The sequence below is a fragment of the Kryptolebias marmoratus genome, linkage group LG3, assembly GCF_001649575.2.
Source record: "Kryptolebias marmoratus isolate JLee-2015 linkage group LG3, ASM164957v2, whole genome shotgun sequence".
Lineage (NCBI taxonomy): Eukaryota > Metazoa > Chordata > Actinopteri > Cyprinodontiformes > Rivulidae > Kryptolebias > Kryptolebias marmoratus.
Window position 1 is genome coordinate 15,040,303 of NC_051432.1, and position 15,268 is coordinate 15,055,570.

General features: G+C 39.2%; 1 protein-coding gene across 3 annotated transcripts in view; it reads right to left on the bottom strand.

Moving 5' to 3' along the window:
- The window catches only part of fbxw7 (F-box and WD repeat domain containing 7), a 95,601-nt gene that overhangs the window by 71,107 nt on the left and 9,226 nt on the right, over positions 1–15,268 (bottom strand). Inside the window, exons 1-2 of one of the 3 annotated variants that reach the window (XM_017407599.2) lie at positions 15,214–15,268; positions 9,748–9,824 (exon numbers count right to left, since the gene is read on the bottom strand). Coding sequence is in view for 1 of the 3 variants with exons in the window: in XM_017407628.3 (XP_017263117.2) it covers positions 1,565–1,717 (153 nt within the window). In the remaining 2 variants the exon portion in view is untranslated. Of the gene's footprint in view, positions 1–1,564; positions 1,721–9,747; positions 9,825–15,213 lie in introns of those variants that run through there. The other 2 variants (XM_017407615.3, XM_017407628.3) reach the window with 2 other exon arrangements.

The window sequence follows — 15,268 nt, forward strand, 5'->3', positions numbered from 1 at the left end:
AAGCTTCATTAAAATCCATATTTGTATTAGCTTTCGCAGCCATGTTGAATGTTTGATTAGCATTCTGTGAGAGTAGGTCATCGCTTCAATTTCTGGCTTCGGGTCTCTAGTTGCAATATCTCTCGACGGCTGAAACCTGACTTATAGCAGGCAAGGTCAACTAAAAACTACTTAAAATTTCTGGGAAATGAACTTTGTTGAGAATAGGCAACAAACTTTTAGAAAACCAATTTTAACACCACCAAATGGCAGCAATAAATCACATCAGTGTGACCTTAACGGAACAGTTGGAGAGAGCAGAGAAAACAGTGAGTGTTTTCAAAGTACACAGCAGTTTGCAATAAATTGAGCAGCTGATGCATAGAGGCTCCGCTTATATCCCACAATATTAACAGCAGGAAACTAATGAAGACAGAATACAAAGTGTTGGGTAAAAGCTGAGGGACCGCTTCTGCCTTCAGACTGTTTTCAACATGTGTCAGAAAAGACTGGGAGCTTTTAAAGACATTTTGACTTATGGTTTTCTAAATTTATTGAGTAAAAACTTCATTATCGGGCATGAGTGCCCTAGTTCAGTTTCAAGATCTATAAACATAAAAAACCACGGCTGCCTTTAGTTCAATTCAATCGCTGTGGTTCTATTTCGAGCTGGTGTCCTGTGACGTCTCTTAGAAAGAAAGTGAAACATGTCCCTGAACTGCTGAACAGAGGGAGAATAATTTTCCACATCTACTCACACAGGAAAGCTTGAGAGCCCTTCTTCGATGTACCATAAAACTACCATGATGGTTTTGTCTATAAGCAATAGTCCTTCCCCTAGAACTGTCACTCATTATCTATTTTCCTTTGAATTGTTGCCATGCAACAGCTCGATAATACCACAACATTTTCCTTTGTGGATTTTGATCATTACTCAAGAGGGCATACATTTTCTTAGAAAGCAAGAAAAGCTGTCTCCTCTGATAGAGGAATTGCAAATTACCTGGAGGACTCTAAAAAAGGGAGTTAAATCCCATTGAGTGCCAGCTTGCAACTGAAAAGTTATGTGCACGGCGTTCAATAAAACAGGGACAACCCTAGAAGCTACAGTCAAGCTACGGAAGCCATTCAGACATGCATTCAAACGCCAGCACATGCTCACAGGCGCACCCACAATGCTGTTTGTTTTTTTTCTTTCCCCCGCTCCATTAGAAAAAGCTTTTTCTTCCACTGAGGAAGAGCAGCAATCACTGTAAACCACAAGCAGACTGAAGGCATCCATTTAGATGGATGTGCAAACTGAAAGCAAATCCACTGTTGTCAAGGCAGCAAGACAGCCGTTAAATCACCTGGTTCCATTAAAGAATCAATTACTGCTCTTCTCTCTTGGGCGCATAGTTCCTTAAACTGAAAAATCATTTCAGACAGCCAAAGCAAATAAACAAGGACACCGTACTTCACAACCGGGGCTTTTGTTTGCAGTATACACTCATGCACCGTATGTTTCTTGCAACAACAATAATTCCTGCCGATTGAGAGGCACGACCCCGATGCAGCGGTGACACTCGGAGCTACGCGCTGTTACCTTTGCTCGAGGCGGACAGCCGGTGGCCAGGCGCTGCAGCTGTTCTGAAGTATGGCTGCAGGAGAGGAGATCTGAGCAGCACGCTGTGCGGCCCAGTCTCTTCATCAGGGAGGAGATGATGCTGCAGCCACAGCCACACATCGACTTGCTCATTAGAAGCCCGGCTGTTCTGAGGCAAGATGATGAGTGGAGAAGGAGAGACTAGCTGCAAGACGCGGCTACTTCCTGGTCCTTACTGTTTACCCTCAGTTGTCCTCAGAGCTGTAATGTATTCCACATGGCGCTGATCCACAGGTACTCCGTCAAAGATTGGGCTGATTTTATCTACAGTCAGCATAGTACTGAAGTAGATGCTCACCTTGGTGAAAGTACTTGAGTTGAAAAGTAGAGTTTGTCAGTGCATTTCCCTCGTGATCACTTCCCACTTTCTCTACTCCTTCAGCTGCACTGCCTGCCGATTCCGAGCAGTGCCTCCTGCTGTAGCACCCCAACTACTTCCAAACTCACTCCCATTCACAAAAACACCTCTGTTTGATTGCATCAACAACACATGACGCCGCGTCTGCCACCACTCCCTTCCGGCTCCCACTATTGCCATCCGCTCCTTCCCGCTCCTTCCACTGCTTTCGGCTGCTGTGCAGTGAGGATACTATCCCTGTGAGTGCTGCTGTCACCACTGTACACCCCACCACCGCCAGATGCCAGCGGTAAACCACTCAGACTGAACTCCTCCAACTTGCCGATGAAAGTGCTTTTTCCCCCCCATGTGAAATCTGAGCTCCTAGTTGCTCTGTTAATTGAGGAAGCCGTGGACAGAATATTACAAGAAATCCAAGCCACTCTGCATGCACTGGAAGGACTGATAAGCAGGATACAGTGAGGATACAGTGGGGGAGGGGTTCAGGAGACAGGAGAGCAGACAGGATTATTATGGTAATAATCTGTCACCGTGGTCTGAATGCACTGCTGATTACTGTAATAATCTTTTAACTAAATGGATGCTTTAAAAGCTTAAATCCAAACAGTGTGACAGTTTCTCCAACTGATTAAGAGAAACTGAAAAGGCGAGCCGAAAATAAATCCTCTAAATTCTACAATTAAGTTCTGTCACAGTCATTTAGCGTTTAATGAAGCAGAAATTTTGATTGCGACATCGTATCACACGTGCGGTTTGTTTTCTATAAATACAAGCAATATTAAGTTCATGTTTTGTCAAAATTCAACCTCATCACTAATGTTTCACGGAGGAATCATGCAGGAAGTGAAAACGCATATTATACAGAACAAAAGCTAATGATTGCCACAGCCGATGAAGCCAGAAAGCCTTAGGAGGAAGAGAGGGTATGGAGGAGGAGCAGTAATAAAAGCAAGAAAAAGGCAGAATGACAATAAAGCAAGAAATGGCCCTCAGTTAAAGGAACAGCAACATCTGACTATTAATAGCATACACATAACACTGCCGATGACTAATCCAAAACCAAAAGTCTGTCATCACCTCTAATGCAAGGACACAAAAAAATGACAAAAAACAACCAAGGGTATCCAAATAGAGAGACTGCGTTGAGGAGGTGAAAGGAGCCGCCATGATGTCACTTACGGGTTTATAAACTGCTATTTCGGAGCCTCGAGTCTGGCCTGTGGCCTTTGCCGTTTTCGTCTTCAGAAAGCCAAAAGTGATCATATTTCAGAGGAAGAAGCTGAGAGTGACCTGCGTAAAGTAGCTGAACAGAAAGTCACACCTTAAAGGTGTAAGATCTACTTCATTACGAGATTATGTTCAAAAGGTACCAGAGTACTTTAATCCAAGCATGTGACACCAACCTGGCTTTTTTATATTTTTTTCCTTAGCATCTCAAGAGGGAATCTTTTTTTTTTCCTCCATTAAGTCTTTTAAATGCTGACAAATTTGTTGCAGTCAGTGTCTAACAAATATTTACGGATTCTCTTTTGACCGCGAATGACAAAGTTTATATTTTATATACAGTTTCTGTAAAGACGCTAGATTTAAGTACTGGTTAAGTTAAGAGTATTTTCATCCCCAACAGCCACACAAAGCACGAGGAAGTGTCTAGATAAACAGATGAATCAATGGTGCTGGGGTTTTGTGATAACAAATAAGCTATAGATGCTGTAGATACAGAAGATGCTTAACAAAATGTCAGAGGTGTCACGGTTCAGAAATGGAAAAGGAGATCAGCACGCTTTTCATGTCTAATCTTAAAAGCCCGAATTATCCTTGTCATGGTAATGTAGTTATAGCTAAACGTTTGAGCTGAGTGCTGCTCATAACTTAGTAAACTACAGTCATGGTTTCTTAGTCGGTCAAAATACGAAACATGTTTCTGTTGCTCGAAATGGGCGTTTAAAAAATAGAATATCAATAGCTGCTGTGCAAACAATCAGAGTCAGGTATCAAGACTTTAGTCAAAAACAGAGCAGGTTTCTATATTACGGTGAATTTGTACCATTTTAACTGAGAAATAAAATGTTGAGGTGACTCTTATTTTAACAAGGAAATACTGGGGTAAAGCTTCAGTTAAATATCTTGAAGCTGTTGATGATAATTTATATTTTCTTAGTGCTAAAACTTTTTTTTTTGTTAAATTTGGATTTTTAATAATAAATAAAAATGCATGGAAATGGCCACATTTAGATTTACATTGTAATCAACATAAAATCTGTTGTAAAATAATTTTGGAGGAAATACACCTTTCAAGATTTATTGATTCCTACAAACTCAAAACTGGTCTTGAAAGCAAACAGATGAAGACGAAGAGATGAAGCAACCTGTTGCTTCATCTCTGCTTCATCACTTACTGCTTCGTGTTAAGAAAAATAGCTGCAAAGATTTGTCATGACTGTGCTTACTAAAATCTTTACCTTTATTTTATTTAATAGTTTCAGTGTATGAACGCTTAAAAATTGCAAGACATTCAATGAGGTTAACGACGATCTCACCAGGAACTCACCGTTCTTTATTATCCAAGAAATCTAAATTTCGTTAAATTTAACTTGCAGTCACACTTTACGCACTGAAAATTTATAATTTTATGTGTAACTGCTTAAAAAAGTAAAAGCCTCTTACTGTAGTCTGTACATTTAGAACGGTGAACCCCAAAGCCTGTTCCTTTGAATTTAATGTTGCAAGAATAAGAATAAACTGCCTTTGTTTTCCTTTCAGATGAACTTTACAAAAATCGACCAACTTTAGTAACAAACAGCCAGTCCTGCTCAATGGGAGAACTGGTAGAAAGTGTAGCATCACATCTCCTGTCTGCATTTAGTGGACATCTTTGTGCCGTTGATGGAAGTGATACTACAGGAAGCAGCTCAATGTGGTTGACGAAGATTCTCCGAAACACCACGCCGCCATCACCCCAAAACAAACCTCTAATCGGCCGGGGAATGAAAAACATCAAACCAGAAGCATCTCTTCCTGGCCTTCAGAAGAAATCTATAAAAAACAACTTACAGTATAGAACGTGGAGACGTGATAACACCTCTAAAAGGTTTTTAATCACACCATGCAACATTTACAGATCTGCAGAAAGGTTTCATCTGTCATCTGACTGTAGCACGGGCGAGCGTAGGAATGTTCAGGTTTGTTCTCTTCTTGCCCTGGACTTATAGACTGAGCCGGCCCGATTAATTATTTATGAATATTGCTTTTCACTGTGTCAGCTCACTGCTTCAGTATTGATCCATAAAGTGGAGACTCACTGCACCATGACACAGGGTCTCACAGGAAGACCCAACACAAATCTTACACGCTGCAGCTAGAGGGAGCAGCAAAATTACACTTCAGCCGGCCAGGTAGACTGAAGGCTTATTGTGCAGTAAATTTCAATAAATTCAGAAAATCTTTTGCCGTGCTGCACAACAGTGTTTTTGCAAAAAAGTCCTACATTGTGCAGTTGCTTCAATAACTCTTACTGTGCTCTATTTTGATCCGTTTGACTGGATTAGAATCACAGTATAGAGGATTAACGAATACTATAAACAATCTAAAAGCACAAGTCAACAAATCGATCAGAGACTCGCCTAAACAGCTGGTGGGAAAGGAAACAATTATGGAAAAGCTATTTTTTTGCCTGAAAGCTATTTTTGCTTTTTACATTTTGAGTATCAAAACGTTACTCAGTAGAAAATGAACAATGCTTGTTAAGAACACCGTTCTTATAGTTTCACAAAATAAATGTGTGCACATCTGGCAGCTCAAGCTGTGAAATTTAAAGGAAATTTTCATATCAAATTCTCAAATTTAACAACTAAAATTCAACAATAAAAGAAAAAAAATGAAAGTGCATTTTTATTCTTTTAGATTTTTCTGGAGCTGAAATATTAAGTTACGCTGACAAAAAAACAATCTTTATATAAAGTTAGTCTAAGTAATAAGTGCATCAAAATATTTTTGTCTCCTACTAATTTATAAAAAAAAAAAAATGTATTTTTTACTCATTGTTTTCTCCGGTATGATTTTATTTACACAGTTGGTTTAAGCTGAGCTCAGCTTCAATCAGTTTGTTTACAACTGCAACAAAATGTGATTTTCTGTAGGAAAGATGTAGAAAAGTTTGATAAGTCCACTGTCTGATGGGAAAAATTACAACAGTTGGATGTTAAATATTGTACGTGGGTGTATTTCATAATAACAAATATTATTTGTCTGATATATATATATATATACATTTTTAAAGATCAATTAAGATATAAATGAATTCCCCATGTGTAAAGAATCACATTATAGACAAAAAGAGAATCTCTGTGTGTTTTAGTGGTTTCTTAAAAGTCTTATTATTAATCTTCTGTCGTTCTAACAAGAACACCAACACTGAAACACTCCTTAACCACTACATTGGACTTCATCCATAAAAAGTCAGGTGGAAGGCTGTGTGTCACTTAACATGTGTCACGTGTTTTTACAGGAAAACAACGTGTCAACACATGCTTTTTTTTAGCTATAGACTATGACTTATGAGCTCCTATTTTTCTTCTAGTGCTATTTTTTCATCTAGTGCTGTTTCTAAGAAAGACAACAAATAGGAGCCTGACATCACCCTCTGTCTTCATCATTGTGAGGGAAAATAGAATATTTTATTTAGAATATTTATCATATTCCAGTAATGTCATGTAAATGTTAAAAGCCTCTTTCTTTCCATAAAAGTTTATCATTTAAAGGCATGTTAGGCTGCCTGTTATACAGAAAGATGTACCATGAAAAGTGTACCGACACGTTAAGATAATTTATTAGACTTTTTCTAACGTCTGTAAGTCATTTTTAACATGCCTTTTAAAACACCAAATAACTATTATATGAACATTTTAGTTGGGGTAATAAACAATGACCACTGATGTGTTTTATTTAATTTAAAAATATAATTATCCTGTATGTAAAAGTCAAAGACTGTCAACATTTTACTGTTCAAACTAAGAGCTTGATGTTAATAAAGAGTATCTACACTGGGAATGTATTCTCTAGATAACGTGATAACAAATCAAATTAGTCCTTTATTTTTTTAAATTGTTAGAAAATATGATACCTATTGTGGACAGGTGCTTCTCTCTGAATAGGCTGCACTCTAGTGGGCAAAAACTGGAAACTCCAGCACTGCAGAAGCAAACATTTTACCACTAAAGAACAGAAGGAAAATTATGACATCAGACTGCAAAATTTACATTTACAGCAAGAAAGGCTCGATAACGTGGGGCAAATCTGTGACGTGAGGAGAGTGAAAATGAGATGATAAATTCGAGGAAGTAACAATACATTTGCAAGGTGAAATGCTAAATTATTTGATCGAAATCAGAACTCAAAAAAAGGACAAGATAAAACATGTTGACTGCCAAACACAAGGACAAAATTGGGATTTCTGTGGCATGATGTAAAGGACCGCGCCAATTCATGTTAAAATTATATTTAGCTGAGTTAGTCTGAGAAGCAACGTATTTCTACTAGAGAGCTTTCATAACCCTTATAATGTAAAGATGACAGTCTTTAAAAAACAAAAAGCTAAATTACATTTATCTGCAATATTATATAACCATGTGGAAAAGTATAAACAGACAAGTGGGGGGAAAAAAAATAAAGATGCTTTTCGAGGCACTTAAAGCAGCTCATCATAAATAGTCTTTTAGACAATTACTGGCTCTGATCTCACAGGAGCTTACTCAGACATTATCCAGACGTTGTGTCAAGCAGGAGGCAGAATAAAACTCTGCACAACGTCAGGTCTGCCAGATGTGGACATCTGTATTCAGAAATGCTGCTCAGGTCTAGACAGTTTCAGCTTTGCAAAGCATACATGAAAACAGATGTAAGAAATAACATGTCTTATTGTGGCGTGTACAAAAGGAGCACGTTTGAAGACGCCTCAGTCATATTTAGTTTACCGTATGTTACAGTTACAGATCAGTTTTGTTCGGACTATTGCTCTGTAATCCAAAATTATGTAAGCTTTAAGGTGACTACATGCAGAACAGGTTCAACAGAAAAAATATCTGCACGCGCAGCGTTATTTTTTTCTGTCTGTCCACCATCAGTTTTGTGAGCATGCTCTTCTCTGAGGCAGGGAAAAAAGCTGTTCTGAATTATTTACAAAGAATGAGTGGGTGAGAGGTGTGGGACTGATTAGGGAGTGACACAGAGGACAACTAAATCTCAGTAGCTTCCAACCCTCTGCTTAGAAAGCAGTTTGCAATTCAAACTTACAGGGTTTTCTTTTTTAGAAAGCACAAACAGAGCCCTTCTTCCTTTATTAAAATTACACAATGCTTCATTTTTACTACAAGATGCTTTTTCTACAACCTAAATAAAAGTGTAAAGCTGACAAAGAAAGCATGAAATTCAACAAAATGATTCACTCTTAGGATTAATGGGAATATAACTCTTATTCTGCAGCATCATATATACATAAATAATTGCACAAAAAAACTAGACAATCACTGTCAGGCAATTTTGTGCTTATTGCTCTTTAGCTTTCTCTAAAATACAACAAGAATAATTATTAAATACAATAAACAGCTGATTATTATCAACCAATCCTGTATAAATATTTAGTTCTCTCTATGATGGTCATCTCCGACCTTCATGTCTAGAACAAAAAGGATGCCACTCAGAAACAGGAATGTTGCACTTAGATGAAAATTAAAACCCAAATCAACGTCTTGCATTATTCAAACTTTGTATCAAATGTCCTTTTTTCCGGACCCAGACACCAGAGTTAAGGGTTTTGGGGAGATGAGGGGGGGAAACAAGACGAACGTTTTGACATCTGAGTGTCAGTCCACGTTTTTAAAAATGCAGCAGCGAGCCAAGGAAGGCAAAGCAGCGTGCTATCACTTTACCTTTAATTCACCAACGCGTGCCTGGGATCAATTATTCACGACTTACGCCGCACACTTGGGCTTTAAGAAATAGTCGCCCTCCCAGCTCTGAACAAGGATGCAGAAAACACCTTAAGTGCCTGCAGTCTGCTTCATGGTTATTTCTAATAACTATGTAGATTTAAAAATGAATTTTGTGCACGATAGTTATGAATAGTTTGTGCATGTGCAAACCCAATAAAGCCGTGCAGAAAATTTTATATATTTTGTATCTTGGATGGGGCCAGTCACAATTTTTGTTCTTTACAGAAGAAAGATCAATGAGAAATAGGACGCCTCACTTGGATTGTTCGTTACGACTCCAATAACTTCCACTTTGTCTCGTGCTTAAGTGTGAAAGGTCTGCATCCTGCCTGCGAGGCCAACAATGAAACACGAGGTGTGGTCTTCCGCATGTGCACCGCAGGAATCATTTTCTTATCTCTCTTATTCTGTTTAATGAAGCAACAATCCATCTAATGTTGCATAGTTTTGTCTTTTAATCCCCCCCCCCCCTTCCTCCTCCTTTTGTATATTTTTACAAACTGTATAAAATGATGGGTGGGAAACTGAAGAAAAGCCAATGTGGAGTCGTTCAGTGAGGTGTTAAGCCAGATCTTGCACCCGGAACGGCTTCAAAGCTTGGCATTGATTTTAAAAGTGGATCCAAGCTGGTCTGGCAAAATGACCCCCGAAGCTCTGCAAAAGTCAGGCCTAATAAACAACCGATAAGAACTTCAATGAGTGCAGCCTTCACACAAAAACAAAAAAAAAACTTCCTGAGCCCTGATAAGTTCCCGCGGACAGTGCCGTTTACTCACAGTTCTGTTTTTCTTTCCTTTTTCAAGCCACAATTCGTCCTCTCCAACCCAGGTCCTGCTCAAGGGGCTGATTCTTTCTGAGGACAAAGAGACAAAGAGCAGTAAGTTCAGCAATCTCAGGGTTCATCACAGAGTTAACAAACCACAGGAGAGTCTGGAACATGAGGAGAAAGCAGGAAGGCCAGAGCGGCGAGATAAGGATGATGGGATTTTTTAAGAGTTCATTCTCTTGACCCCTGACTGAGCACGGCAACGTTTTTATTGGTTAAAGAAGAAGAATAATAATGTGTCCCACCATGCAACACCTGCAACAGCATGCTAACAGTGAGTCACCAACACAAATGTGGCAGCTCTTCCTCTGATGGGAAGTGAACAATGGGCCGCTACTGGTAGCCAAGAACAATTCGTGCCGAAACTTCATAAATTTTACGTCTTAATAATCTGTGTATAGACAAATCTATAACAATGTCACAATTATAAATGTTTTTTTTATACAAGTTAAAAACGTGCTTTCAGATTTATTTTGAAGACTGATTTCTTCATGAACTGCAAAAGGAAAAAGTAGCAGCTGAAGCAGCTGAAAGGGTAAAGCTCACCTGGTGTTTAAATGACTCAAAAACATGCGTTTAAATCCATGTGTAAAATAGGAAAAAAAAAAAAGGTAGAATAAGATCATGTGGCTTATTGAATAATAAAAAATGTTCTGACTTCTGCAGTCAAGCACCACAATTAAAATGAAAGAGGCCCCATTCTGTCAGTCCAATATGAGACAGTCTGAACGCAGATTTAATGATTGCTTTTTGTCCATTTCAAAAGGGAAGAACTGTGAACTTACGTGGCTTTAATGCTAGCGGCAACAATTCACGAGGCCCTAGCAAACAAACACCGAATGAAAACGCTTTTAAATTCACCCACCCTGAAAACCCCAGTCATTATCAGCAGTCCCTGCATTCATCTCTGCGCAACTTTGAATTATACACTTTGTAATGTAAATAGAATAAAAAGCTCAGCTTCGTTGACTCCTAGACTTGTTTTTTTTCTCCTTTTGTCATGTCATCTTCTTCAAATTATGCAAAGGGGAATTAGCAACCAACTTATTGCCTCTTTTTGCAGAATATTATTGTAACCTAAGCCCTCCATACTTTAGCTGCTGGCCCTTTGGATGTAATCTACTTAACAGTAGGTCAATACACAGACAAGTGATTCAATCTGAGAAACGCAGCAGCTGGTTTAAAGAAACCCCCCCCTACCCCTATCAAATAAAACAAAAATAAAAGGAAATCATAGGCTCATGAGAATCTGCAGCAGGCAGAGAAACTAGCCTGCTTGCTTGGAGAGACGTGGATAGTGGGTATAAACAACAGTAAATATCAACTCAGAGTTCTTGGAAATGAACAGATGCCCAGAGAGACTTTCCAGCTGTTTGACATCTGATAACTGTGAGACAGGAAAATAATAAATTGTCACATTTGGGGAAGCTTCAATTGTAATTAAGAGCAATGCTGGGATTGCACAGAAGAGATGTATTCATTGTGTGGGTGGGGGTTGGGTGGGGAGGGGCATGTACTACAACTGCCGTGCGTTTCCAGATGTGGTGATAGACTGGAGACAACTGAGACAGATGTTTGTTTTTGATTAAAATATAAATCATTTGGTACAAATGGACAGTCGTAACTTACATAGTTTCTACAAGTTTCTGAAGTTACATTTAGGACCTTTTAAGACCTTTTAAAGACCACTATGATTTAAATTTAAGACCTACATGAAATACGATAAATAAGTAACCAAAAAATATCTTTCAAAGCAACACATTTTATTGTCTGTCTGTTCATTGTTGTCTAAAACTCAATCCAAATCATACAAAAATTACAACAAATCAGCTTCAGGTGCAGAGCAATTGGATTTGTTGTAAGGAAGGCAGAACATCTGTACCTAAACTCCCTCCAGCAGGGCTGTTGCATTATGGGACTTTTAGCTTTTTTACAGCATAATGGCATCTGAAATTTATTTCTGACAGTAAAAAATAAAAACCAAACATTGATGGAAGAAGCAATGAAAGAACAAATGTTTAAATTTAAGACGGATTGAAACATTTTTTAAGACCTTACATAGAAAGTCAGGACATATTTAAGACTTTCTGAGACCTAGAATTGAGATTATTAAATTTAAAACTTCTTAAGATAAATAAGTCACCATTTTAAATGAATTTCATAAAAATAAGAAAAAAGTCTGTCATTTCAACAACAGGTGTTAATAATAAAAAGGAGCAGTTTTTTCAGATTCATGTCCTGTTTGTTGCATGGCACATTATAAAGAGTGACCTGGGTGTTCAAGTAACAAATACGAGTATAAAATCCAACAAGTCTGCTGATTCCAAGTCTAATACACTGATGTTAGTTTTACAAAGTATGTGGAATAATAAAAACATAATCTCGGCTCAATTTGTTCAACACAATCTACCTAATCCAGGTAACTAACAGGTCAGATTCCAAGATGATAACAGACAACAGTAACTCTAGCGTTAGCTTGACAAAACCAAAGTGGGGTCGACCAGAAATTGTACTGATTCCTGAAGGTTCCTCTGCACCACGTGCCAAACTCCATCCCTCTCTCCAGCCGCTCTCCTGCATGTTTTAGATGCGTTCTGGCTTTAAATGAACGACTTGTGGACATGCTTCTAGAGAACTCGGTGAGGAGGTAATTAAATCATTTGAATCAGGTGTGTTGGAGCAGAAAAACCTAAAAACTTCCAGGAACAGTGGCCCTTGAGGCCTGGACAGACGTTCAGATAAAGCAGCAACCACAGGCCTCCTGCTGAGTCTTGGTCACGCTGGCAATAGTGCAAATGTTCATTAAAACGGAGAAAAGCTAAGCTATTTTTTTTAAATATATATAAATAGTGCCAGCTCTGGGGTTTATACTAATCTGAAACAGAGCTGGCCTTTCTTCGGTGATGTTATCAGCTGGTTCTGGTTGCATGCATGCCTTACGCCAGATAGGGGGAAGATAAATGAATAAATTGTAACCTGTTGATTTGGAGCTCCTGTCATCACTTCCACATTCTTTCTTCTGCGGTAATCTGTAACGCAGAGCAGCTAATCAGCGAGCCCTGACTCAAAGACACAACGGCAATTCAACGTGGTAAATCTGATGAGTAAAATGTCTGAGCCCGACAGTGCTTTTACGCTCCGAAAAGACAACGGAGACCAATGTTCACCGAGACTCCAGACGTTCCCGATAACCGATTGTCAGCTTGATGTAAAAGGCCCCTAAGATCCCCAGCTCTGCTCAGGGCTACAACTTCTCATGTCTTCAGACTTCTTTCTCTCTGCTCATTATTTCCTTTGTGCATCTTTTCTGTCCCTATCTGATAAAAGCTTAATGCCAAAAACTGGGTCATAAACAAAAATTTTAGAGCTCAGCCAGACCCCACTCGGCTTCAAAAGCACAGTATAACGCGCGCGTTTATGGAAGAGTCGTTTGTTTCTCAAATCCTCACTTAAGTCCTACATTTTGCCACTTTTGTTATGTTTATTCCTGTAAAAGCTTCGATACGGTTTCAGCACTCGGAAGCACAGTTACTGAGACTCTGCCGACACACACACACACACACACACAACTGTGTTTTTATAGCATTTTTAGGACCTCCACAGCACAGCCTTCGACTTGTGGGTCTGCAGTTTCACACTCCAGCCCAATACGTGTCGATAATACACTGGTTTGTCTACTGTGTGTGAGTGAGTTCTCACCAGAGGAAAAAAAAAAACAACTTTTTTTGTCCGTGTGGTTCCTGAGTGATAAATTGCACCAACGTGACCAAAACAAATCTCCTCGCAACAAGTCCCCGTGTTGTTTTTCCTCATCTGCTCTTGATCCCAATCTTATTTGTCAAGCAGCCAGTGAATAATGAATTGATAAATAGTAAATTAAATAAACACACACACACACACACACCTCTTAACCCTAACACAACTAGGGAGCACAGAGGTTACTGAAACCTTCAGCCTGATTCAGCTGAGCCTGAATGAGTCAGATAAAAGGAGTCCACTTTGTTTACAGCGAGTGTCACATTTCTTCGCCATCCTGAATATGTTCAGGATGAGTAACAATGTTCAAAGTACAAAAAGGATCTTAAGCAAGGCAGCGGTCTAAATTTAATACAGTGTCGTGTTTTTAGTTTTTAAAACAAAAAAGATCATCTGAACTGAAAGCATTAAAAAAAGTAAAAAATGGAGCTGCTTCTGCGTTGAATTCATTTAAATATGTGTCGATTCTCAGGCGTCCGGGACATGGCAGTCCTGAGGGGTTTTCTTGTTTTGTTTTGTTTTAAAGTGACTGGACTTCTTCTCTTTTTTTTGTAAAGACCTCTCATCCAAAAGGCTTCTTCAGTAACAGTGGTTTTAATTCCTTTTTCAGGTGTGACCTTTGAGCCTCGTTTGGTTGACATGTTCTGACACATCAGCGCTGCAGTTTCTTACAGATTATTAATATGAACAGGTCTCGTCTGATCCCACTGAACCCAGTTGGAAGATGTGACTCATTCTGCAGTCAGGATTTTGTTATTTGTTGCAAGCTCTGTACTCGACACAATTTTAGGGAGGAATGAAAACTACAAATCACGCGTAAGTGAAAAACCGAGCATAGATCCGCCTAAAAAAATAAAGACACAGGAGTGGCCTTGAATTTGCTATATTTATTTACCAAAGTAACTATGTCTTTCTTGTCCCTATGGCAGATGGTTCTAACATCACTAAAATCAGTAGAAGGTCTGAAGCAGCTGCAAACTAGCCAAAAGTACAAAGAGAATGAAGGACACCTCATAAATCAGTGCTGGAATGCAGCCTCATTTCCTCTGTGGCCCCACCTTCTTAACAGCTTCTTCCTTGAAGTCTCGCAGCTTTCTACACTAACCAGCTGAAAGCCGAACTTCACAATTACAAGACAACTTGCAGCTGGAACTATCAGCAGCTTGAGACACAGCGAACTGGTTCACACTTCAGTCACGCAGAACGGACGCTGCAACGCACAAGAGGTGTAGAAATCTCTGAATTGTGAAGCCACGTCTCGATGCAGAAGTTCACGGTTCTGTGTTGACGCAGTGGAACGGCACTTAACAGCCTGAACTACCTCATACAGTTCTTTAAAAACATACTGAACTACCTCATATGGTTCTTTAAAAACAAATGTGTGCAAAACAATAAAAGCTGCACACGTGTAAACGGCACAAGAGGAAGAAAAGTTCTGCTCGTACTGCTGTGATATATTCTGTGAGGAACCGCTGCCACTGAGAGTCTGCAAGAAAACAACATTTAACGTCGCCCAGTTTCACATCTGCATAAAGCTGCAGAAACAGCAGCGCATTTCAAGCGCATACGTGGTACATTTATAATTGTGGCTCTGTAGAACTACTAAGATGCGACGTAACAGGAGGGAGAGAGAGATAAAAAAGACAGAAGGGGGCCATACCTGTCAGTCAAGAGACTGAATGTGCTCAAAAACTTGTCAACGCTTATAGGGGGAG